General features: G+C 37.8%; 1 protein-coding gene across 2 annotated transcripts; it reads right to left on the bottom strand.

The window, feature by feature from the left end:
• Positions 1-254: 254 nt before the first annotated feature.
• On the bottom strand, positions 255-27969 carry NCOA3 (nuclear receptor coactivator 3; the record flags this gene model as incomplete). 2 transcript variants are annotated; one of them, XM_082225855.1, is made up of 21 exons in its annotated part: positions 255-3588; positions 4168-4309; positions 5238-5412; positions 6403-6631; positions 8435-8539; positions 9360-9656; positions 10531-10702; positions 11222-11348; positions 12305-12541; positions 13387-13581; positions 15719-15857; positions 16947-17809; positions 18203-18588; positions 19511-19658; positions 20375-20512; positions 21981-22082; positions 22297-22485; positions 23632-23806; positions 25229-25329; positions 26337-26509; positions 27881-27969. In XM_082225855.1, the coding sequence occupies 21 exons, from the start codon at positions 27967-27969 to the stop codon at positions 3577-3579; spliced, it is 4194 nt and encodes a 1397-aa protein (XP_082081981.1). In that variant the 3' UTR covers positions 255-3576. The 2 variants fall into 2 exon arrangements, with proteins under 2 accessions (XP_082081981.1, XP_082081980.1); XM_082225854.1 differs by lacking the exons at positions 25229-25329; positions 26337-26509; positions 27881-27969 and having other exon boundaries at positions 6403-6628; positions 23632-23766.
• Between the last annotated feature and the right edge of the window lie 22 nt (positions 27970-27991).

Here is a 27991-nt window from a genome sequence, read left to right as displayed (position 1 = left end):
TGGCAACAGCAACTGTTGTGTGGAGGGGGTAAAAGTTTGTTACTTAAGAAGACAATTTTTTCCCACCCCTTTGGAAGTGAAGTAAGCCTGCAATTTTACTTCTCCCATTTGGCTGTCTTGGAAAAGAGAACATCTACCAGCACAGACAACTTGAACATGAGTTTTGGTAACTGGAATGCAGCCTGTGTTAAGGCATAATGGGAACTTTTATCTCTTTGATTACCAAGAAGCTTATTAAGCCACAAAAACTCCCGTTTCAAATAGAAACCTTTATTTACATTATTAACAACATCCAAACAAAACAAAAACACAGAAAAACAAGACCATATGACCTACCCTTTTTTTAATGCCAGCCCACAGGAGGCTTTTTTTGTTATGTAAAGATCAATTATTACAAGCAATATTTAATGTAAACTAACTTTGGAGTCAATTCTCAATACTGCATGCCTTTCTCCTGAGATATTAAGAAATATTGCTCTCAGTTGAATGGTTTCATAATTGCTGCATTGCTGTCACATGACAGTCTGCTACTAAATTCGATGTGCTGACCTGTGCAACATTCAAATAGATTGTTTCTGTTGAAAAATGCTCCTCATTTATTAAGGCAGCCTTCCCCAGCTTGGAGCTGATGGGAGTTGTTGGTCTAAAACATCTGGATTGCACCAGGTTGGGGAAGGCTGAATTAAAGGAAAAATCATGAAGACTGAAATTATGTATTTATCTCAACACACAAACTGGTTGGATAATCCATACAAAGGTGGGAAGAATGGATTCACTACAAAGACAATTAGGTCAGAAGGCACCAATGCCAAACTAAGCTTATTGCCCCATTCAGCCATGTTTACTGTACTTATCCTACAAGCCCCCACCCCATATAATCACTCTTGGTACTAGAGATTGCATTGCAACAGAATGAGAGTTTTTAATCATGCACTTCTGATTCCAGGTATCATTTGAATCAGCACTGCTGGGAACGTTCCCGACAATGCAAATTCAAAATGCATTTTTATATATATATAAAAAGGTATGAATACTTTTATCAAGTTTGAACTAATATCTTTGGATTCAGCAAAAAAAAAAAGCAACTGGGAAAAGGAGTAACATTCTAAATAACAGATTAACCAATGAACGGCAGGTACCACCACATTTCAAAAACACAAACAGAATCAATGAAAATGAAAAGAAGAAGGGCAAATAAGTAGTTTATAAAAAGAGAGGTCACACTTCGCCAAAGTAATCAGAGCTATCATGATTATCATATTCGCCTATAAAAGTTAAAAGATAGTCTACTCCCATTTTATAGGCTTGTGGGTCTTTTATTATGAGGTTGTTATTGGTAGTATCAGAAAGAGGCTTCTGAGAAGCGGAAAATATTTTGTCACACTTTAATGGCAGACCTACAAAACCAAAAGATCTGATGTGCACAAAGGTGTGCATGTGTACAAAATACTCCCCTGTTGACTTTAATGTCTGAGCAAACTACACATCCATATGTGGAGGTTTGGAAGGACGTATACTTCAAACAACAACAACTCAAAGCTATTTTAAAACAATATGTAAATGGAAAAAATGCTTTAAAAAACAACCCTAAAGGAGGAAGCACTTGTAACATATGAGGCACACTATGTGCAAATCAGAACACAATTCCAGACCAGAGCCCAAATGTGTTTTAAGTACAAATAAGCTTTAGTGAAGTTAAATAAATAGCTGGTGGACTACACAGAACTGGCAATATTTATACCTGTACTCAGGATACTAGCAGTTTTGGGGGTAATCACAGACTGCTTGCCTTAGAACAAAATCTCACAGAATTACATGCTTCTGCAAAGTGGAGCTCAAATTTCATTACTAATCAAAATCACCAGTTCACATATTCAAGAGAACTATATTGAATGTGCAATGGGAATAGAAAAAAACTCACACACCACTTCAGACATTTTAGTCTAGCTTTCTTAGAAAGATCCTGTTCTGAATCACTACAACTTGTTTAAAACTGGGAGGAATCAGTATGTATCTGCATTATTTGACACAGAGATGATTATGGTGTTTCTGACCTCCAGCTATTAAAAATTGCTTAGAAAATAAATATATTTGTTACCAGCAGAGCAATAAAATGTGATAACCAAAATCATTTGTGCCAATTAATCAGATGTCTCATCAGGTGTGCTTTCTGATAGACACTTAACACAAAAAAACATGTTCAGAACACCACCGAGGCTTTCTTAAAAGTTAACCAAATGTCCTAGAGCAGAGGCTCTTTCATTTAAAAGACAGGTTATATTAAAAATTCCACAAATTGATTTGACAGCTAAAAAGAGCCTTTTTGTCATCAAATTGCCATCTATAAGAAAAAAGTAACAAAGTGCACACATAAGGTGTAGAGAAAATATTAAAAGACTGCTAAAATATGAACAAATGTTCTTTTAAAAAACCAATAAATGAAGTTCTAAATAAACTGTCGGAGACCAATGAAAATAAGATAAAGGCCATAGTTACCCAACTCCAAAACCATTTAAATAATAAAAAAAAAATCCTGTCTGGACAACTTGGACTAAACTTGAGTTTACAGAAATTATATTTGTTAAATATTTAGCTTCACGAACTCTGCAAAAATGAGTTAGTGGCCTACAAAAGTCATATATATATATATCTATATATAGTACAACATCTTAAGATCATATTTACAAAATGTATTCACAAAGAGAATCTCTCTTCAAACTGCCTTACCTTACCTTACATTTTATGACATTTAATGGCAAAAAAGATGTATGATTATTGCTCAAATGCCCATATTGGAGATATTATGTAACAGTAATTCAGACTGGGCTTGAAAGGGGGCAAGAACTTGCCTACTTTAATATCCATTGATTCATTATTATAGGTATTGCAGTAACCCACTACATACAGCATCTTATAAAGTGCACAAAACTGCACATCAATATGGAAATCTTTTATCATGATTATACATATTTAATCTCTGCATACCCCTTTGGCGCCAAAGAGCGTGATTCAGAGGCTGCAACAGCTCATTTGCATTGCCACTTGCACATCAGAGTTCCGACACCTGGGAGTGAGATTGAACAGCAGCATGAATGTTCAGAGCATTGTTTTGTTTTTAAATCAAGGCCAGAAACTACATTCTATTAGAGGCTCTTACTAGAGAACTCAAGACTATTACCAAGTATTTTCCAGGCACTTTGGTCTGCCTGTAGTTAAAGGGCTTTGGATAGCTACAGTAAATAGAACTGGTACACACCATGTCTATCCAACACATTTACTCAAATGGCATTGCCAAACGCACTTTGCTAAAGGCAGAGTGCCAAAAAATAATAATCACCCTTTCTCTTTTCTTTTTGTACATTATACAGTGATACTTTGCTTCTACTCCTCCTCCTATCCCTCACCACCCAAAGCTCCATAACTCATGAAGTCACTTAGGACATCTTCACGGTAAAAAGAAGTGGTATTTCCATAAGGCTACATGTTGCCATGAAGTTCACGTGCACTTTTTTTTTTTAATACTTAGTTCACCATCATCTATGGCATCAGCCTCTTAGGAGATCATAGCTGGAGATGTCAGCAGTATTTCTGCAGGAAAAAAAACACAACACACCAGTGAACAAACAACAGTGTAAGAGAGGCAAACTTTGTAATCCAGCAAAATTTTTGCTGGCATTTCTGAAGGTTAAGGAAAGAAGTATAAATAAATACTGCACTGGTATTGAAAATGCTTTTAAAAATATAGATTCATTTTAGGGGGAGGGGGATTGGGAGGAAATGGCCTGGTGTTGAGCTTAAGTTACTCTAAGGCTAGGATAGCAGAGCCTTGTGGATTCCTTGAGTAAATCTATTTCAGCAATAAACCTGGGATGTTCACAGGCAATAGCTGTTCCACAGCTAGCCTTACCGTTTTATGCAAAACCACCAAGAGAGAACCCAGTGGAGAAATAGGGGTTTGGGAGTTTGGGAGAAATAAGAAAGGGTGCAGAGTGAGCAAAAATGACAACCATGCAAGTCAAACTTTATTTTCTAAGCCACAAAAATGTTGAAAAGTTTCTGTTAATGTTTGCTAGGCACTGGCACTGGCACTGGCTATTTTAGGGGCTGATATGCATATGGAGATCTAAAGAGCTACATGTGGAGAACCAACATTTATAGCCATCTTACCTGGTCTGGACCCATGGGCATTCCTGACATAGGCATAGTATTAATATTCATTTGTCCCATGTGACCACCATTGCTGTTCATGTGCATCATGTTGTAAGCTGCAGGGTTCCCTGAATGGCTGAACTGTTGCTGTGGAAAAGAACTAAAGGACACAAGAAAAAAATTAATGCTCCCAGTTCACAGATTCCTTCAGCGACTGGCATTTTACATCATTGGTATTACAACTATAAAACCTTGTAGAATAATAATAATAATAATAATAATAATAATAATAATAATAATAATAATTTATTATTTGTACCCCGCCCATCTGGCTGGGTTTCCCCAGCCACTCTGGGCGGCTTCCAACAAAGATGAAAAATACACTAAAATGTCACATATTAAAAACTTCCCTGAACTTCGTAATCCTTTCCACAATCAGTTGTGGAGACAGTTGTCTCACCACAGTGTCTTCAAGATCAGATGTGGTTATTTGTAAGGAGCTCACACCAACCTGTGGCTCTGGAGATTGACTAGTGCTATAAACAAATGAATGAGCCTATGATCAACAAACAAATAAATCCTTTGCTTTAAATAAAAAAGAAAGGAAATGCAAAAATGATGGATCAGTGTAAATCACTCCCATCCTAGGATCTCTTCATCCATTGTCAGAAAATGATTTGTTAACTTAAGCCTACCGTACTGAGTTTTTACCCCTCCACGTAACCAATCTGGAACAAATAGTTCAACATATATAGATTTGGACACTTTCATGTTCTTTTAATTTTTTTTAACAACACATCATGTCTTAATCAGCTTGTTTAATTTTGTGAAACAAAAATAGACCCCATATCTTTGTGAAATCTGCAAATTTTAAGAATTTAAACAAATATTTTGAAATCTTCTATGAAACAAATGATTTTAGGTGGCTGGTTTTTTTAAAGAATCTGGGTGCAAGATTGAAGACTGTCTAGATTGCCATGTTTTTTTAAAAAAATCACACAATTCAGTCTGCTAAAAGCTCTGTTCTTCAGTTCTCCACAGCCACAGGCTCCCCTCTGAAAACACTAGTTGAGATATCTGACTCTCACCTGCTCCTGGCCATATTTCCTGATGGCCAGCCCTTCATTTCAGGAGCTGGATACATTGGTGCAGCCTGAGGATGCTGCATCATGGGATTTTGTGTGGGTCCCATTCTTTGAGCCATCATGGAATTGGGTGGGCTTGATACCCTGCTAAAGGCAGGGTCTGGCTGCTGGGTCATTCCTTACAAAATAAATAAGATAACAGTTTGGTGGTTATGACACTTAGCTATTTTTTGCTGAAGGCACATGCGTCCTCTAATATTTACAGAATTTCACTCTTGTGGGTGCACGATTTCTCTTATCTGATTCAATTTAAAAAGCCCTGAAGCTTGGACCTTTGAAGCATGGTACAAATGAAAAGCCAGAAGGGAACAATTCTCATGGAGAGGCAATGGTGCCTGGGAGAACTGCACTTTGATTCCCAAGTTAATGTCAAATTTCCACCCTAAGGTGTTGTTACCAGCTTGCATTCATTCAAGACTCCCTCTACTTGAAGGGGCCATAGCTCTGTAGTAGAGCATCTGCTTTGCATGAAGGTCCTAGGTTCAATCACCAGCATCTCCAGGTAGAGCTGTGAGGGAACCCCACCTGACCTCATGGAGAGCCACTGTTAGCCAGTGTAAACATTAATGAGCTACTTGGACCAATGGTGCGACTCGGTATAAAGTAGCATCTTATGTTCCCCATTCATGCAAGTTTGCTTTTCTCAGTTTCACTTGGTCCCTAAACATGGTTACAAGGTACTATAACTTACTAATGTTTCATTACTGTTGTTGTTGTAATTTCAGATATAGCAAAGCAGAATAAAAAAAGATCAAATGCTTGCTTTTTGTTGCCAGACCCTTCCTGAACAAAAAAGTTTTCTTGCAGAATTAAGTAATGACTAAGACATAATTCAAGTCAAAATTGAGAGAACCAATGAGCTGTGAAATTACTGTATAAAGTTCATGAATCTTACAACATTTCTGCACTGTGGCTGTTCTATTTTAGATCATTCGGCTACAGAATATGTCAAATCCCTCAAAACCCCACTTTCTCCCTCATTCCAAAATATTGTGCTTATACTCTTCTATAAAAATATTCTAGCTTTAATAAGTTTTTTTTGTAATTTACTAAGCCCAACAGCAGCCACAGGAAATAGAAGCAAGTAAGATACAAATGAAGTAAGTACCATAATTGGCTGGGTATGAAAATTGCTGGGATGGGACTGGAGCCATCGGAGGGCCTGTAACAGTACCATCCATGCTTCCTGAGGTGGTCACATTTGGGGGAGGACTGAAGGCTTGAGACTGCTGCTGTTGCTGCTGTATCATCATGGCCATCCTTTGTTGCCGGATGTGGTGACTTATTATCTCCCTGTTTCGCTGCGCCACCATCTGAGCATTAAGGAAGCCTTGCTGCTAGCACCCAAAGAGGATTGACAAAAAGCACATTAAAGAATTCAGAGCAAGAATTATTAAGTTGACAAGAAAAAAAAATATCTTAAGAGTTTTATGTCCATGAGCATTTATATTAAAAAAGGACAATACAGTCTATTTTTCTCCCATTAATGAAATAGTAGAATGGAACAGTAAGAAAATGCACATTTATTCTGCAGTAATAAGTAGCAGAGTGTATAGTAACTGTGGGGAACCACCTTCGGCCCTCCAGATGTTGCCCCATTGGCCTTGCTTGCAGCAACATTTGCAGGGTCAAAGTTTTCCCACATCTGGTCTACAGCCTATATACCAACAGCAAGCTTATTCTCTTAGGGTCTACCCTTATGCAGATATCCATGCACAAGATATCAAGAAGAAGAAGAAGAAGAAGAAGAGTTTGGATTTGATATCCCGCCTTTCACTCCCCTTCAGGAGTCTCAAAGCGGCTAACATTCTCCTTTCCCTTCCTCCCCCACAACAAACACTCTGTGAGGTGAGTGGGGCTGAGAGACTTCACAGGAGTGTGACGGGCCCAAGGTCACCCAGCAGCTGCATGTGGAGGAGCGGAGACACGAACCCGGTTTCCCAGATTACGTGACTACCGCTCTTAACCACTACACCACACTATCAGCAGCTTGGGGAATCCCCAAAGTTAAAAAGAAAAGGTAAAGGGGGGGGGGGACCAAAAACGACCTAGCAAACAGAATGCTGGCTTTATGGCTATTGGAGTGGTGAAGGTGGTGGAATGGAAAACAGGAAGACGGAGGTGGCATGGAAGGGAATGGAGCATCCTGGAACAGATACTGGCTGGGTGGCTAAAACCCCAAACAGCAGCACTCCACACTGAAACATTTTGCTGCAGGTCTCACTTTGTGTAGCTTGAACATTCAGCAGGCACTGTGGCTTATATCCAATGTGGCACTAAGCAACTTTTCTGTCAGTGCAAAAATTTATGATTGCACAATGAGACCTTTCCCCCCCCCCCCCCGAATGTGTCCTTCCCAAATCTGCTCCAAATGGTTGGGGAAACCAGCAGAAAATATTAAGGGGGTGCACAAGAGGAAAGTCCCATTGCACAGGCATAATAAATATTTGTACTGACAGGACGGTTACTTAAAGCTAAATTAGATGCAAGTAACTGAATCCATGCTTGCCAGACTAGCATTGCTCAACAGTTTCAAACCCCAGATTGGTTCTGGAATACAGGGGTACCTTGGGTTAACAACTTAATTCGTTCCAAAGGTCTGTTCTTAACCTGAGGTACCACTTTAGCTAATGGAGCCTCCCGCTGCTGCCACCGTGCGATTTCTGTTCTCATCCTGAAGCAAAGTTCTTAACCCGAGGTACTATTTCTGGATTAGTGGAGTCTGTAACCTGAAGCGTATGTAACCCGAGGTACCACTGTACTTTTCTATGATTGCATTTGAGATCCAATGCCTCACCCATGTGAACAGGAATTGCAACAATGGTAAAACAGATTATTGTAATTCCTACTCAAAAATATTGACATTATTTAGGATGACATATATAGTGTTTCTTCACCAGTCATATGCCCCAACTGATGTATGTCTAATAATGACATGATTCATGCAGAATCATCTTTTGGTTTATGGTTATGTTCTATTGGACTTTGATCCATTAGATAAAAATATGTGTGTCTGCTTTAGTGTTTTAAAAGATGTATGAAGGAGGGAGAAAAGAGAAGTAACAGAAAGCAGAACTGGGAGAGGTAAAATAACAGCAGGAAGTGGGAGGCTACTGTATAACCTGATTAGTAATACTTACTTGTGATCCCATTTGTGGGGGCATAACAGGTCTCATCACTGATGCACTACCAGGGTTGGGGTTCTCCATTTTTATATCAAGTGTTTGACGAGTCTGATTCAAAAACTTAAGAAACAGAAAGCAACAGTGTGTAACAGAACGATGTCAAAATACATCAAACAGGTTTCTATAAAACCCACGCTACACTACAAACCTAGGCAAAAGTAACAATTAAAAAGAAGCTACTTCACTCAGTGTGGCTTATTAAGTGCGCTGAAACACAACGTTTGACTTCACGCCCAAAGGCACACTCCTCCATTGTCTCCAAGGCAGAAGGATACCAACAAGGGCCTTAAATATACAAACCTAATCATTAACTTTCATACTGATACTTAATAGTGCAATTCAGAAAACAACTGTGCCACTGTTTTCATTAGTTTTCATCAAACATCAGTTTTCATCAAACAAATAATCTGTCTAGTCCAGCAGTATTTAATCTCAGAAATGACATTACCAAACTGAAAATAAAGACTACAATGATGAGGAATTACAGGCCTGCTTCACATGTCATGAGAAGCCAAATTATGGACTATCAGAACCATGCAAACATGTGGATTCCTGGGGAGCTCACAGCACCTTTCCTCCTCTCTTGTCTTTTTTATTCCTGCATTATCATTAGCCAAGGTTTGTGCTCTAACCATGAGCTGTAGCCAAAGCTGTAGCTCCATTTTAGGAGCCCTCATGGTTGCATAGTACCAGTTAAGTCATAGCTTGGGCGACATCTTGACATGTAAACTAAGTCTCTGTGTGTACCAAATATCAGGACAGGATAAAACAAATGAATGTATGTGTTAATGGGTAAGTGATATATTTCATTTTCCTGCCCTTAGCAAAGTCAAAAAGTTTCCCTCTTCAGAAGGGAACTGAAAAAATTATAATTGTTTACCTGCTGCCCTTGAAGTCTCTGTTGGAGCTGCATCCGAAGTTGCTTTGGTGTGTTGGTTCTGGGCCTCATGACATTTGCTCGGGGATGCATACTTTGCATTGGAAAACTGCCCTGCTGATTCATCTGATTCATCACAGAGTTAAAGGCTGCCTGTTGGCCTTGCACGCTACTAAAACCCCCTGGCAGGGGAGCTCCCTGGCCCTGGTATGGCTGACCATATACTGGAGGCTTCTGGTCAATCATTACAGTAGATTCTTGGCCATGAAATGATTCTTGCTTGGGTTCCAAAGCTTGCCCCTTAAAAAGAATATAAAACTTGCCAATATTTCACACTCTGCAATAGTATATTAAGAATATTTTATACAGGGGAATTTTATATTTGAAAATATGAGCTCTGTGTGTGTGTGTGTGTGTGTGTGTGTGTGTAGCCGGCAGTGTAAAAAACATAGTAAATGTTCAGGAGACACACCAGTAAGCACATGGTACAACAGTTATGGGACCCTATTTCACCATTTAACAGTTTAGGGATACACACAGGATTATCCAATAATCCAATGAATATTGCCCAATTCAAAATTACATTGACAATATCCATCTCCTATGAGTAAGTTCTGAGTCAGGTATATTAAGACTTCATCACTATAATATTCAGCAACTATTCTACAACTACCTTTCTAAAGAAGATGCCTGCACACATTAATTACAATGTAGTATTGTCACAAATTAAAAGGAAAATAAACAATTTTTAGATCAGAAGGCTGTTCTTGTTATGTTATAGGCAAACATTTTCTCACTATGATTTTTTTAAAGGGGCACTGTAATATCATGTTTATAATCATATCAGGTCTGCATAATTTGTAATCCAGCAAATGTAATGCAGGTCACCAGCAGTTGGATAAATCTTCTGTTTTTACAGCCTTTTTAGGACTGCAAGAATACTTGGCAGGCCACAATACAGAGAAGGTGGGCTATGTTCAGCTTGAGTTGACTAGCAAGTTCTGGAGCCTATAATATATAAAATAAGTTCTTCTCACCCAAAAGAAGAATGTACAAAGTACTGAGGAAGAAATGTACTAGGGTTTTTATTCCCCGCCCTCCCCCCTGCAAAAATACATTTTAAGAGCATACAGCAAACTGAAAAATCTGCACTTCAAGAGCACTGGCAACTTACTTGATTTACAAGATCAGGAATTCCTAAGGCCCTATCAATTTCTTCAAGGCTTGTGACATCTGTGTTACTCAGCAATGTATGCAATTGATCTAGAAGAGCCCTTTCATCACTTTGGCCATCAACATTTGGAGCAGCATACAGAAGATCATCCAAAGAATTCCTAACTAGTTGCCTAGGAAAACCAAGATGTAGCAACAATTAAGAATACTGGTCAAAGAGTAGATAAATTCTCATATCACACATAAATTGAAGTCTCCAAATAAGAATCATATCTTCCCAGTATACATAAGTGCAAAAATGAGATATGCCCAGTGTCATTTCACAAATGAGCAGGATTCTGGAAACTGAAAGGAGGACCCTCCATGTTAAAACTTTTATCACCTTTGATAGATCATTACTATCCAACAAATCCCCAACAGAATGTCAAAGACTAAGATGGTAAACAAATTACAAATATGATGTAAGCATTTTCTTTGATGAATCACAAACAAACAAATAATCTGTCTAGTCCAGCATTCTAGTTCAGATAGGGGAAGTCATAGTCATAGCAGAGCCATTGAAATCAATGGACTTAACTAATTTTGTATTTAAATGAGTGTTTTTCTGAATGATCAAAATGTTCTGATACCATTTGTAGATGAAAAATAGGCTGTCAGTTAAATAGCATATTACATTCTAAACCTTATTGTACCTGTTTTGTGAACCTCGAGGTCCTTGCTCCATGGACAGCATGTTGTCAGGCCATGCATTTGGATGGTTAGACGGACCTTGATGTGCATAAGGATTCCCTCCCATACCAATATTAATTTCATTTGGCCCTACAAAATGAAACAAAACTAAATTTACTGTTAGAAAAGAGGTGAATTTTTGGAGCAGCAATCCAACAACACAGGGCAGTGTACAAAAACAATGTATCACTATTATAAAACACAATGATAAAATATCTCAAAAAACCCCACCATACAACTATTTTTAATATCAAAATCATTGGTCTTAATCTCACTTGAAGCCTAAGTAAAAATGTATGGCATTACTTTCAGAATGTAAGGTTTCTATTCAAATGGGATGTAAAAGGGGAGAAAGCTTCTTAACAGGGTGTTTGTGTGTGTTCAACTAATAGTAGTTCCTTCCACATCTTTGAACTGTTGTAGACATGACAGCACCAGGGTGCCCCCCCCATTAAACTCAAATAGCAGTAACAAGGCAGCTGAGATAGGGTTGCCATACGTCCAGATTTCCCCAAACATGTCCAGGAATCAAATGGCGAAAGCAGTGTCCATGAGGAATTTTGAAAGATCGGCAAAATGGCCAGGGGTTTTGTCAACAGAACCAGGAAGTGTGTCTGTTTTAGGATCGCTATTTGTGTTTTCTGGGTGAATTCTTGAAATATGGCAACCCTAAGCTGAGAGGTAGTGGTCTAAATTGTTTATCACTATCACTGAATTTAAATGCTTTGCTTCCTTTAAGTCTACCAGTATCCAGCAATCCACACTGGAGCACTAGTTGCTCAGAACATGGTACAGATCACTGTGCAAACAGCCTAAAGCTTCAAACTTTATTGCCAGTCAGTAGAACATGAGACTCTTAATCCCAGGGTTGTGGGTTTGAGCCCCATGTTGGGTGAAAGCTTCCTGCATTGCAGAAGGTTGAACTAGACGACCCTTGTAGTCCCTTCCCAATCTACGGTTCTCTGATTCTACTATCTTACCTATGTGCAGTGCATAAGACACAAATTATTGTGGTGTCCAATTAAAAAAGCATAGTAAGAACTCACTCATATGGATCATCTGCTGTTGGAGCATGGATCTGGTGCCAGGCATACTATTTGACCTCATGGGTAAACCAGGCATGGGACCACCAACTGAAGATCTGGCAAGGGCTGGGTTGCAGTCTGGCCCTGGTCTTGGCATTGAAGCAGAACTAATAGGTTCCATCCTGCTCACTTTTGAGTTTTGTAGGCTCCAGTCACTTGCTGAATGCTGATTCATAGGCATATTTCTGTTAGGTCCCCCTAGAAAATTAACGTATTTAAATACATATTGCTTTCCCTACAGAAAAATATAGAATACAATACAATTTGCTACAGTTGGCATTTTTATATTCACCCACTCCAAATCAGTTTTAGCCAGGACCCAAAGGGCTGCATACATCAGGGCCTTTCAGCCACCATTCATGGTAACATCTCAAATATAATCTAGGTTTTCAGGTTCAACTGAGATATAAAGCATTGCACAACAACGTAGATGGTTTGTTGTTATCATTGTGTATTTTTTGTGACAATGGTTCAATTTAAACAGCATGTTTGCTGCAGTCTGCACTCACCAAAGTTTAAAAGCCAAAACATGAAGCTCTTGACTGCCTCAAGGTCCCCCGGACAGCTTCATGACTGAGCAGAGATTTTAACCTGGGTCTCAGAGACCTTAGTCTGGTACTCTAACCACATCAACACAGAAACTTCCGGATGTACAGGAAACCCATGCTTTAGGGATGCTTGTCTGCTTCTATTTTCTATCTGCTCAGCACTCCAGACCCCAGGTGCGGTGGCAATGGAGGTAAAGGAACAGCCACAGCAATGATTTGTCAGTTCAGACACCACGCTCACCGCACTTGGTGCAAGCAAATTTGATAGCTCCTTGCAAATCATGATTTGTTAATTCAGACATCACAACTCAACCCAACCCTACAAATGTTTTTTGGTGAGATATGTGAATTGAGCCAAAAGATCTAAAAAGCATAGCTAGAATAAGCTAGTATAATACAATTGTAACAATTTTTCTCGTAGTTAATAATTTACTTCAGCAAACCTTTGGGATATTGTTCATGATTTTTTTAAAAAGTATGAGGAAATCAACAAACCCATATTAGTTCCAAAATTTTCCTGATTTTCCATCATTCTTGGACTCCCACCCATCATGTTTTGCTTCTGTAGCATGGAGAATGTATTAACACTCCTCACAGACGGACTTGATCCCACTGATACGGGGCTGTCTAAAGACAAGGCTCTGTTGAAAGGAGGACGGGTGGCCTGCATAGATTGGGGACTTCTCATACCTGTTGAGTAATTAAAATATAATTGTAACTGTACCATCTTTAAACCTGGTATTGATCTACCATGACAGATGTTTAGCATCCACTATAAGGTTATTTAATGCAATTTTAATAAAACCACAGAAAATGTATGTCCTACACGAGTCACTGATGGAGACTAATACAGAAATCATTCACCTGGATTGTTTGATCTATAATGTTTCAGACTGAGATGTTAACTTCCTATAACTACTTCCTATAACTACTATAACTACTATAATTATTAAAAGAATATGGTGTATCTCTTTGGATCTGTACAGTCTCTGTTAATTTCAAATCTCTTATAGCTATATACAGAATTCTATAAAATGTTAGAAAATAATCAAAACCCTAACTAGAAAGGCAGGGGCAGGGGCGGAATCAGAAGCCTAATAAATTAGCTCTAATATGGTATGAGTACAGTTAAATACATATCAAGTTAACTGCTATGCTTAAAATAGCAGTATACCTGAAGGAGCGTCTCCACCCCCATCAGTCTGCCCGGACTCTGAGGTCCAGCGCCGAGGGCCTTCTGGTGGTTCCCTCATTGCGAGAAGCAAAGCTACAGGGAACCAGGCAGAGGGCCTTCTCGGTAGTGGCGCCCGCCCTGTGGAACGCCCTTCCAGCAGATGTCAAAGCGATAAACAACTACCTGACATTCAGGAGACATCTTAAGGCAGCCCTGTTCAGGGAAGTTTTTAACGTTTGATATTTTATTGTATTTTTGTTTTCTGTGGAAGCCGCCCAGAGTGGCTGGGGAGGCCCAGCCAGATGGGCGGGGTATAAATAATAAATTATTATTATTATTATTATTATTATTATTATTATTATTATTATTATTATTATTATTATTATTAAAATGTAAAGGTAAAGGGACCCCTGACCATTAGGTCCAGTTGTGACTGATTCTGGGGTTGCAGCGCTCATCTCACTCTAGTGGCCGAGGGAGCCGGTGTACAGCTTCCGGGTCATGTGGCCAGCATGACTAAGCAGCTTCTGGTGAACCAGAGCAGTGCACGGAAACGCCGTTTACCTTCCCGCCGGAGCGGTACCTATTTATCTACTTGCACGTTGACATGCTTTTGAACTGCTAGGTTGGCAGGAGCAGGGACCGAGCAACGGGAGCTCACCCCGTCACGGGGATTCAAATGGCCAACGTTCTGATTGGCAAGTCCTAGGCTCTGTGGTTTAACCCACAACACCACCCGCGTCCCTGCTTAAAATGTAGTAACACATTATATTAAAAAAAAGAATTGGGAATTTCAAGACAGATTTGATTATATATATTTATGAATACAAAAAAGTAATGCACTTTGCAAAAGGTCAAAAGTTTTAAACAAAATGGAAAACAAGTTAGACAACAGTTGAAGTATCTTCCCTTTTATCAAGCATTTTTCCTGTTTATGGTATTTATTCTAACTCTGTAATAACACAAAAATCTGAATAAACAACATTTTAAATACTGATGTTCTCAACACTTTTGAATTGCATACTGATTTTTTAAAAAAACACACCATTTTTTTCATCGAAAATTCAGAAAATACAACTAGATCTCTCTCTCTCTCTCTCTCTCTCTCTCTCTCTCACACACACACACACACACACACACACACACACACACACACAAAAACCATGATTCCCTTTCTCATCATAAAGTAGTACCTAGCTGTATGCTCCCAATACCACTTTTTTTTTATTTTACCTTTCTCAAATTATTTAGCTAATCAAAGCTGAACCTTCTGACCTATTGATTCATCTTATTGTGCACTCTGGAAGGCACTGTTATTTGATTTAATAAGCATGAACAGCCTCCAGGAACAGCAGAAAGTGGTAGTATCAGGCCTGTTGATCTGCAGGCTCCCCAGTGATCGACAGTTGGTTTCTATCAAATCTATGCTTGCAACTTTAAACTCAAGGTCTTCTTGTGTTAGGTCTCAATGTTTATAAAGCTCACTATCAGACACTACAAGGAAATTCTAGTCTACTAGTAGACAGCAATAAAAACCATTTTTTAAAAGGCTAAACTGGGAAATTAAGAACAAACAGAAATAATGGCTTGAATGCCTTTAATCAACACAATGACTGTTAAGTAAAGTGGAATATTATGTCAAATAAACTTTACCCAGTGGTGCATTTCCTTGGCACAATGGTTGCTTATTCCCCATGTTATTTCCATTTGCAGACATTGGATTACTGCAAAAATCTGAGCTAGTTAGATCACCCAAAATGGCATCTAAATTATCCACCAAATCTCCACTCATCTGAAAAGGAAAAAAAATATTTAAAAACAAACTTAGTTGTTTAGATTTCTACTGAAAAAATCAGAAGCTGGTATGCGCTCAAAACTATGATGTCTTTGAAACTTACTACAAATTCTTAAGAGAACAAGCTAGAAGTCATGTAAATATTTGATCAGAGATAACTTTACTAATTTGGAGAGAAAGAAAAAGATAAAAACATCATTTGCATATTCTGTAATCATCTCAGAATGGAATATTCAGAAAATATTGTAGATGAATTTTCCAAGGTATCACTTGAGGCTAGGCCTGCAATGTTTAATTAACCAATTTATTTATTTATTTTAATCTCCTGGAAAAGATGTCTTCAGTTAACATAGTGGCAGGTCTTTTTTTTTAATGTTAATTATTAAAAGTGGTCACCGACTACCAGTTAAGTCATGCTTAGTAGCAGTACATGTACTGAAATCAAATAATTTACCGTATTTTTTGCACCATAACACTCACTTTTTTCCTCCTAAAAAGTAAGGGGAAATGTCTGTCCGTGTTATGGAGGGAATGCCTACGGGTGGCATGCCTATGGATTTTCCTCCTCTAAAAACTACGTGCGTGTTATGGTCAGGTGCATGTTATAGAGCGAAAAATACGGTATTTCAGTCATGATTCTCTTATGCCTATTCAACAGGCTGATCCTGAGAATGGCTTGGGATGCAGTTGTAACTGCATCTACTCAGAAGTAAATCCTATTTAATTCAATGAGGCTCACTTCCAGGTACACAGGTTAAGATTGCAGCCTCAGTCAGCTATATTAATTATTTAAGGTGGTAAATGCTTAAAATACATGGGGGGCAGGTTCCTTCTTAAAAGAGGTATTCCATGTTCTCTCACGTATTGAGTGGAATACCTGCATCATCTATAATCAGTGGAAAATTAAACTGCAACAAGATGAAATAATTTTTAAAAGCAACGTTTTAAAAATTACTTTGATACATCATAGTTGGGAGTTCAGGTTAGCTGTGGTTTTCAGACTTACAAAAAGAAAGTGCACGGTTCCATTCCAGGGGCTTATTTAGTCTTTTAACAGGGATTTTGCTAAACGTTAGAATACTCTACCTCTTCAGTGGGTTCTGTTTTTATTTTCATCTCTTTTTCTTGACTTGAAGTAGTTATGGCAGAACTACAGCACTGTCCCATCTGGCTGTCCAAATTTTCTATTTTAGGCTTAATGTCTTTCGAAAGAGGATCTTTTACATCATCCTTGTCAAGCAAGTATCTAAGGAGGGCATGGCTTTCCTTCTTTTTAGGGCTCATTTGTTCTTGCTTGACTGTTCCTTCGCCACAAGAAACAGCACTACTGTCATGGTATGTGTCTTTACCAGTAGCTTCAGCTGTGATTTTTGCCACTTCTGCTGGAGAATTACCATTCCGCAGCAATTTATGCAAAATCCTATGCTTCTCTTGCATGTTTGATGAAGAAGAGACCCCTCCAGATGTAGAAGACGAGACTCCAGATGAAGGACTTGTGGCATTGGCAGTAGGTTCTTTGCAACTGGAGTCCAAAGGGGAGTTTGACAGTGTAGGGTGTCCCCTGTCCTCTGAGGAACAAGTTAGCAACTGGAGAAGTTTTTTATGCCCTTTGCTTTCAGGTAGTCCCCTCTGATCAGAGCCTTCAAGGCCCTCTTCTTTGATTTCTTTGTTACTAAGGGAGTCCCTGCTGTTTGACTGACACATGGAACTCTCCACTTGATTTTGCTCACAAAACAAGCCAGGAGGACTCTTTGAATCCTGGTTACCCATTTTACTTTGCTGAGAAACATTCATATTTGGAGAATTGTCTAGTTTTGGACCTGGCGAAGAAAGAGTAGACAGAAGGGAAGTTCCAACTCCCTCACTAATCGCTTGAAGAGCACTAAGTGAGCTGCTTGAAAAATTGTTGTTGCTAGTGTTGCTGGCAGTTCCCATTGGAGAGTTCACACCTATATATAAAAAAGAGAATTTGCATTGGAGAAACACTAAGTGAGGTATTACATATTAACGAATCATTTAACTAAAAATACTTTGAAACATTACAGCAGAAAGTATATACATGGAAAGTTTTAAAACTGCCTCCAATAATTTCTGCATAACAATATTTTTCATAGTACGTTATTCTATGAAAAATGGCACAGTAAGTCTGATTGTATTAGATTGTTTTTTTATGTTTATGCTATAAGCCGCTCTGGGAATGATAGCTGAAGAGTGGATTATAAACAATGATAATCATCACCATTTCTGGCCAACTGAGTAAATAGTATCTGATTTCAGATGCTGAAACAAAAAAAAACAACAACCAAAAAAACACACTTTAAAAAGATACTAGAAATAATTACCTGCTACAGGAGAAAATTGATGCGAATTCACTTTTGGACTCCCACGATTCCTAGGGGATATCATTAAATTCTGTTGACTGGAAGTCATGCCTGGGCTCCCATGTGGTGGGCTGCTCATATTTAATCCATAGTTACTCTGATAAGGAGAAGACTGTATTCCTTGTCCAGAGTTCACAGGTCCCATGTTTCCAGGACCTCCATATCTAGCACCACTCATCTGCCCCATTAAGTTAGGATCTCCCATACCATAGTTCCTGTTCTGCAAAGGTATATTTTGCCCAGATGACATGTTCATGACACCACTGACTGAATTTGTACTTGCAGTTGTAGATGTTCTGATGTTCTGTCCCATTGCACTGGGATTTGGTCGATATCCGTTTTGTTCTCTGAAACACACAGCATTGGCAATCAAGCTTAGCACAGCGGATTAGTAATGTCCATGTTTTAAAAGATCTTATATGTTCTTCTAGGAATCAACAATACTGCGTTGCAACAGCAGAACACAGGAACACTGCCATATACACTCCTCATCAAGCTCATAGAAATTTATGATGAAATTTAAAATTCTTCCTTAACCCATTGTATTAATCTTTTTATCAACATCAACAAGGCACAGGAAGAGAACAAACTGTATTTCCAAGTTGTATATTCTACAAATTTTCTTGATAAGAATAGAAAATATCCCACCCTTAATGAGAACTTTATAGAAATTGTGATACAGTGGGCAGAGGTCAGTTGCTGTTACATAATGAGGCTTACTGTTTTATCTCAAAAAGACATAAAAATGAATAAGCTCAAAACCTCTTTTTCAAAAGTTCAACGTGTGAAACCTGCCCAAAGTAGCTGGGGCAACCCTGTCACATGGGCAGGGTACAAAATTATATTATTAGTAGTAGGATTTACCCTAGTAATGTTTAAAATCATTATTGTGAGAGAGATCGGCTTCTTTGATCCTTCCCAACTTCTCAGTCAAGTAGGTAATATTGGATTTGGGGTCTAACTCAATAAAAGGTGTATTCATAAGTTTCAATATAAACACAATGTACCATGAGATGATGTGCCATCCCGTCCTTGTCTGAAGAGATAAAAAAGGGTAATGGGCATTTGTATGAAATTTGTATGGACTGAAACTTAACATTCAGCAATTTTATCTTCCTGTTATATCTGACCAAATAAAATTTAACCATGCTCATGGGTTAAAATTCTGCATATATTGTCTCTTATACTGCCCTCTAAATGTTTTCATTATGTTGGTTCACATTAGACACATATGATTTTGGAGCTGCTAAAACAGATTATTGATTTCACCTTTGAAGAAAGTGAGTGGAGATAAACCCATGCCGGTCATTGGTAACAGGGTTCCGGAACAATTTACTTTTTGTTTGTGCTGTCACTATTGTTCCATCAGCTAAGGAGAACCGATATAGTGGAGTTTCAGCAAGACCTTGCATATAAGCTGTTAGGAAGAGTAGAAACTATTAGTACTGAAGCAATCTGTTTACATTTCCCATTCTAGAAACAGAAATAAAACTGACACTACATCATTAACTACTTTAACAAAATGGTCACTAAAAAAAATAAAACATAAACTTTAGAAAACCCAAAGCTTCGTGAAATTCTATCATCAAACTTGTGTATGAGTAAAATTTATATTCACATGTGGCCTGTCTTAATATAATAGTTCCAGAGACTTTAGTAATTCAGTAGTGTATGTGTTTTTAGATAATCACGTGTCTCGAAGCAATGAAAACGTGTAATATTTTGGGCTGTTCAGATACATTCATCTATTTCTCTCTCACACTTTTTCTCAAACAACAGCCCAAAATATGGCATGAAAATGGAACTCCCATACTCTTTAATGAAACCCTAGGTTCTGAAATACAAAGCCTTCACCTACTTTTTCTCACTTGTTTTACTAAGATAAGTGAGAGAAAAATAGGTGAATGAATCTGCACAGCCCAAATTTAGTGTTTTACTAACACTAAATAGTATAACAAATTAGTTATAATTATTAATGAGCCTAATATAACCAAATGGTGCATACAATTTAATTTTTTTACTGTAAAGGCATTTCCTAAGAGATATATTCATTGTGTTGATTTTAATTTGGTCCTACATGAAACAACTTTGTACAAATTAAATAAATTAGCATTTAGAAATGTGTGGTGTTACCTTCATGATAGTGGCGTTTGTTTGACCAGGGCTGTCCTTCATTTTGACATAAAAATCTCTGAATACAACGACGAATTGTATCTTCAAAGCCAGGTCTCATGGACCTTAGAGAATTTGTATCTATGTTAACAAGTTTACCTGTCAATCAGAAAAATGCTTACTTGATATAAAATATGTAAAACATAAAAGCTAACAACAATAAAATGAGCATAGCATGGTTAGCAATGTTCTTTGGCATTAATATGAAAGAAAGAATAAGAAAAAAAAGAGACTAGGCTGCAAACACAGTTCTTTCAGATATGCACACAAATCCATTCTTGGAATCCAAGTCACGATTCAACCTTTTTGCCTTCCATACAGAACCGAATATGTCAAGGTCTGAAATTGAAAGACCATGTACATGTGAGTGGTCAGTTCTTTACGCAAGGTAAGAAGGATGAACTATTTAAAGGAGCACCTAGAGACTCAAAAACAGTGTTCCCCAGATAATCTGGATCATTAACAGTCAACATAACTCCTGGAAATAAATAACAATATATCCAACCTGAGCCGCCCTGAGACCTCCAGGTATAGGGTTGTATATAAATTCAATGAATAAATAAAAATAATAAATAAACCCAAAACTGTTCCCACAAACAACACATAGCTATACTACTGGGTGAACATTTTATGTATTTTGTACTTTTAATTGCTTTAGAATTGTCTGGTTTTACATTGTTTTACTTATTTGATCTTGTTATGTTGCTTTGAGACTCTTTGTTTTGTATAAAGCAAATGAAAAATGCTGATGATAATGATAATCACCAACTAGGAAAAATCATAGCAGACTAAATTCAGCCAGAGTAGCTTTATGTTGCCAACTCAAGATCTTTTGCTGGTTAAGATGGAAAATTCAATTGGCAGTTTTAGCTCCACGCTTCAGATTTAGCCCAGTTCAGATTATTTTCTCCCTTACCTTCTTTCTAGGCTGGTGAGAATAAGATTGTTCATACCTACAATTACTACCAGGCACACTTTTTCTGCTTCACCAGGCACACTTTTCCTGTGAATACCTATGTATGGATGTTATATTTGAACTGGGTGTTACCTGTGCAAAATCCCAAACCATGTGCTGAATCCCAAGATTTTGGAGAAAGGGAATTGACAACAGGATTTAACTCTTTGCATATTGGATTTTACAACACAATCCTATTTATAACTTGGTTTTCAACTACATGTCTCTGTAATGTATTCAAATATTACATCCACGCATGGATATTCAAGGTGTACAACTGCCCAGCTTCACATGCCCCTGTCCTGGGAAGCTGCAATCTCCAGCTCCTTACGCATGAAGGGACAATTTGGGGGCTGAGTATCATCCAAACCAGGCATTTATTTTGCAGAGAACAAGTGTAGCTAAAATAAACAAACTAGGTGCAGGAGTGATTAAGAAAAATACAAGTAAAACCTACTGAAATATTAGCTGCCTTGGAGGCTCTAATTCTAAATATATATTTTTTTAATAAACAAACTCTAGGCAAGCAATTGTAAAATAACTGCACAAAACATGCTCGTGATCATTTACATTGATAATAGAGGTCATTAGTTATTTATATAGCTTACTTACCTGAAAGGTCATGTCTAGTAACAAAGCTCTCTGTATTTGGTGAAAATACCCTTTCTACTGCTGAGATACGGCGTGCCACACATATCATACAGGACTGCAAATCTGAAATTCAAAACATTTTATGTTATGCTTATAGATAGCTTGAGATTTAAAGAAAACAAAAGCTTTCTGTTTTATTAAGAAATACAAATACTGACATCTATGTATTGCTATTTTACCAAAGGCACTGACTGAACTTAGCTCATCACATTATAAATAAAGTTGTACTTAAGAGATAAAAAAAAAATCAACAGCCTCATCAGCTGCATGTCATCACCTTCACCTTCTTCCAGCATGGCTCTTGGTTGTGATAAAGCAAAACATTGCATTGTTTCAAATCTTTGATGTGTATCTTGGTTGTTCCCTACATCTTCCAGAAGATCATGTACAGTGTTTACCATCATGCGACAATTAAATGTATGACTCTTCTGTCTAGGTGCTTCATTGGTCCAAGAAACTCCATTCACTAGTGTACACACAAATTTAAGAAATATATTATGTTTGAGCAGAATGAGACTTTACACAAGTTATTAGGTAAGACTGCATTCCTAAGCATGCTTGGAAGAAGTTTCACTAAAATCAGACATCTAACTCAATGGATGCCTCTCCTATGCCAGAAATGTTTTTTTAAGTGCTACTGAAGAGGGAAAAGGAATGGACATTCTACTTTCTCACATATCAATAACAAAGAAGCAAACACTAGAAAGAAAGCAATGGTGCTAGATATATATAGCAGCTACATTTAAGGTATGAGAATTTAATAGTAGATTTCTGTTAATTAAAACAGTAAATGGAATAGTAGCTTATATTAAACTGCTTTGAAAGATATTAATGTATAACTTTAATTGGCAGTTATATATGAGAGGGCAAATGTAACAGTGAGACATAACGCTAGTATTTTCTTGAAAACTTAAAATAATTTGACAGAAAAGCATCATATAAATGCAATAAATAAATTAAAACTAAATGTTTTTAAAAACAGTGGGAACTAATTCAAATATAAAAAGGAATACTTTGCTTAATACTTAATCATCATCATCACTTTTAATTTGTATACTGTCTTTCTATCTTACAATACCTAAGGTAGTTTACAAGCTGAAGAAACAAAGAATGTAAACCTTATAACACTCTAATGCAATACAGAAATGCAATAATAAAACATAACTTTAAAATAAGCAACCTACATCAAATAAAGTAACATTCAACGATCATTAGACTAGTATAGAATAATATTAAATATCAGCATATAAAAATTAAACAGAAATCCACTCTTAACAATTGCAATAAATAATTTCTTAACTACAATCAATAAAACAACAGCAAGCCACAGTGCATAAAATAATACAATACAAACTGAGAAGCAGAGACTGGAGGGTGGGGCAAGGCAGGTGGAAGAAGGCCTTGCCTGATGAAGTCTCTCCCCTCACAGTTCTTCCTCCAGGCACAGCTCCCGTATGAGGACTCCCAGGGATGGAGGGTGGGGCAAGGCAGGTGGAGGAAGGCCTTGCCTGATGAAGTCTTTCCCCTCACCACTTAAAGACTTAAAAGCTATCTTCCTATTTAAAATGGACATCTACACATTAACAAACCCAAGCATTAACAAGCTTATTACCTGTAGATTTTGGTAAATTTTTAAGAAAATCCTTCCGGTCCTCTTCATGCAAGATACTGTAAACACTTGTATTAACCAGGTCCTCTTGTTTATATTGCAAATACTGAGTGACATTTTCGGATACAAATACAATGTTCCCATCTCGATTTACTACGAATAAGAAGCCATCTAATGCCTAAAAACAAAATCATAGCAAATTATCCAAGTATACAGACTTTTATATATGTGAAAGATACAGAAAACAAAGGCACACCAATCTCAGACAGCAATATTTTTTTTGGGGGGGGGGTGTCCTACATGTCTTTTCAGAAACAAATCATACTTGGGGCGTTGCAGCTGGAATGGGGAATAATGCATAGATACATGTAACAATGGACACACATACATGTAGTATGCATGCCTAAGTATAAACGCATCTCTGCTGAGTAACCTGGAAGAAAACTGTTCTTCAGAAGAACATGAACGAAACAACAAAATGTCTAAGAATTAGAACTTAAAAATTGTGCCTGGAAACATACAGCAAACATAAATATTTAAGGACCAATCTTACGTTGTCCCTGCAATCTGCACCCAAAATTCTAGCACTGTTTATGCACCAACTGAAGTTTCTGAACCGTCTTCAAAGGCAATCCCATGCAGACGATATGACAGTAATCCAATCTGGAGATTACCCAATTTGTTAGACTGAGAATCCAATTTTGGTTACAAGAAAGGAGATTCCAACTAAACATCAGGAAGAACTTTTGACAGTAAGAGTTGTTCAAGGGACTCCTGCAGGAAGTTGTAGACTCTCCTTCATTGCAAGTTATTAAGCAAAGGTTGGATTGCCATCTGTCATGGATGCTTTAGTTGAGATTCTTGCATTGCAGGGTGTTGGACTAGATGACTCTTGGGGTCCCTTCCAACTCTATGATTCTATGAATGTTGCTGTTTCGGTTGAAGACAGTGCATCACTCCCCCCCCCCCAAAAAAAAGGATTCATTGCTTACTTATCTACCAGTCCCTCTAGGCTTCTGCTCATGCAGCCAGGCCATTATAATAAAAAATAAATCCATGGCCTTTTAAACTGTGTGAAGGGTGGGGTGGTTATTGCTTCTGTTTGTTATTGTGTTATTATATTGTAACCCATTCTGTGATCTTCAGATGGAAGGCAGTATAGAGATTTAACAAATAAATTTAATAAATAATAAATGAGAAATGGGAAGCCTGTGTGTTCCTCCCATATTCCTGCTTTGTCCATGGACCCTATACTCTGCCTTGACTGGATGGAATGCTGTAGCCAAAGGATGGGGAACCTGTGGTGTTGTTGGACTTTAATTCCCATTAGCCCCAGCCAAAATGACCAAAGATAAAAGATGATTTACGTTATAGCCCTGCAGCTTCTTGAGTACCACAGGTTTCCCATCGCTGATTTAATGTTTAGAGTTGTTTAAAACGTGTATCAATTACCTTCGCAAGAAACTCTGAAGTATTTGATTGGAAAGGTTTGCTTTGTTTCCTCTGAAGCCTATGTAAGACTATAAGTATTTATCAAGTGAGGGGGGAAATGTTGCTGTAATATATACTGTTCAGTACTTGTAATAGCCTATAGACTTGCCTGTAACAGAAGAGGTCCCAATGAATCCTTATCAATAACCCCTTGACCTGTCGAAGATACGTCAGCCTTCTGTACATCGTCATCAGTGGAAGCTGTTTTTCCTTTAAAAAAAAACAAACAAATTTTGAAACCTGTACTGCATGTAAGTATTTTTGTAAACGTCTGTCATATATATCAAGCATTCTTTAATATTTGCAATGAAAATCTAATGTGATTGTAGAATTAATGGCTGTTATTTTCACAATATTTACATCTCAGAATGTTTCTATTTCTCCTTGCTATGGGAAAAACACACCCAGTGCAACACTCAAATCCTTTTGTTGTTATTGGCATCTGTCTTGAGACAATGAAATGTGCGTCCAGGGGTGAAGTCAAATCACTGCGTTAGCAGCACCGAAGTAACCTCCCAGGGGCGCAAGCATGGACAGTGTGTATGGAGGTCCTGGGCTGCCCAGATGACAACCCCTCCCCCCGGACTTGCTGATGTGGTCCAAAGGAAAGTACCAGCCTGGCTGCAGGAGTTGCTGGAAGGAGGGGTATATGGAGCTACTAATCTAGCATCCAGGATTGTATCATGCCTTGGATTCACATGCTCCCTCCACCAGCCCTTCTGTATTCTTTGCTTGCTCATCTAACAAATGCAATGTGACTGAGCAGGGGATAGACATTTCTTTGAACATAGGAAGTGCCTAACCATGCAGGATAGAACTTTGGTTCCTGTGCAACCAGTTCAATAATTGAAGAAAGAGATCTGTTAGCCTGAAACCTCCCTTCTGAATTCATTGTGAAGACACTTTTGGATCCTCAGTACCATTCTGACCTTTTATTCTACAGTGACTTGCCCAACACCATGAATGTAAAACTAGAATTCAGTTTAGGAAAATTTGTCAATCATTACTTCATTTCCCCCCATTATAGTTCAATAATATTCTATTTAAAGAAAACTTCGTCAAGGTAAACTCACAGTCAACATTCAAGCAGTTAATGCAGAAGAGAAATGTAACAAAATTTTAAAGCCTTATTTAAAAGCTAGATTTAAACATCCATATGTGATAACCTGAAAATAGAATATAATTTCTCCCTTGTAATATAAGAAGCCAGGACTTGCCTTGCTCCTTTATCTGCCGTATCTGTCTAACAGTTTCCTTTAAAATTGCACATTTATCCGGCTTGACATTGAAATTGTCAATGTCGCTCAGATTAGCAGAAATCAGCTCAGCCAGTTCTTCAATATATTTACTTTCCTGTTCACGTCGACGTTTCTCTCCACTGCAGATCAGACTAGAAAAAAGAGACAACATTTTAAGGTAGTTAAGCCTAATTGTTATAGGATCTTCTTTCAAACCATTTATTTATTCTCAAATTGCTAAATGTTCAGGTATACACTTCTAATTCTAAGTTTAAATCACTCTGACTGTGACTTTTGTGTCACAGTAAGCCATATTTAATGGTTTGCCATCAATGTGCAAATTCGCTCCAGCTTCTCTCCACCTTGCTAGTGAGCAGGGACAACAAACTATGATGCACAATATGAAGCTAAGGTTTGTTCTTGGCTTCCTATTGCGGTTTGTTTGGAGCAAACATCCAGTTTGGATGTAATGGTAAGAAAAATATTGTGGGGTTTTTTTGCTCTCGCTAACTAGCTGGAAGTGAAGTGGGAGCACTCTTTGAATTCATGTTAAACCATTAACCATGGCTTACCACGATGTGCAAATGCAGCCAACCTGTGCACAGAAAGGTGAGTTACAAATGTAATACATCATAGATAGCCAACATGGTGCCCTCCAGACTATCAGCATGGCTAATGATCAAGGATGATAGGAGATGTACTCTAACAACATATGGAGGGCACCATGTTGGCTACCCACTATACATATTTATATGGTCAGCAACTGGAGCTCACTAAGTAAAATCCACCAACCTTAGAAATGCCAACTTCCCTCCCTCTTTCCATTTGTCAATCTTGGGCAAGTATCTTCCAACAGCCACTATGTGTGTGGGGAGAGGCTGAGTTACTAGTCCATTACCCCTCACTCACTTTTCAAAGTAATCCACTAGGAAAATTAGTGGCTGAGTAGGGATATACACCAATGTTGTTGAAATTTCACATCAATAGGAAATCAATAGAAGAAGGGCAGTAAGATATAGTGGGGTAAATATATGCAATGAAATTTATGAGAAAAAAACTTCTATCAGGAAGACATCAGAATAGGATAACTACTCAAAAACGCCCAGCATTGCAAGGGACATCTTGTATTTGGGAAATGTTGAGTGGTACAGGCACACAAGAACAGAAGGTGAATACTGAAGGGAGAAGAAAAACATGTTATTGTACCACTATTACTTTTTGATTTAAGCAATATACACCAAATTACATATTTATGCTTTTCTAGGGCCCTTTTTTAAAAAGTATGTATTCCCCTCCAAATTAAAAATTAATTAACAAATCCTGCCTCTAAAATTGTTTATACAACTACTTTTTCCTGCAATAATATTATTTGACTGTTTCACATACACCAATATCAGAATATTAGGCATGTCACCAACTACAATCTGGCACTAAATGCCAACACATCAGTTTTAAATACTGAAAAAACCCATTCACTATTTGTAAACAACCCATAATAAAATAAAAAAATGAATACTCTCTACCCTGGTCCCGGGGTATCACAGGGCAATGGCTTGCGTTTTCTTGAATCACTGGTCATGCTGTCCAAGGAGTTCTCCCCTAATCCACTCATTCTGATCACACATCAGCAACTG

Source organism: Podarcis vaucheri, assembly GCF_965113315.1.
Source record: "Podarcis vaucheri genome assembly, chromosome: 6".
NCBI classification, from domain to species: domain Eukaryota; kingdom Metazoa; phylum Chordata; class Lepidosauria; order Squamata; family Lacertidae; genus Podarcis; species Podarcis vaucheri.
Note: the sequence above shows the minus strand (reverse complement) of the source record. Positions and strands in the feature narration are given on the sequence as shown.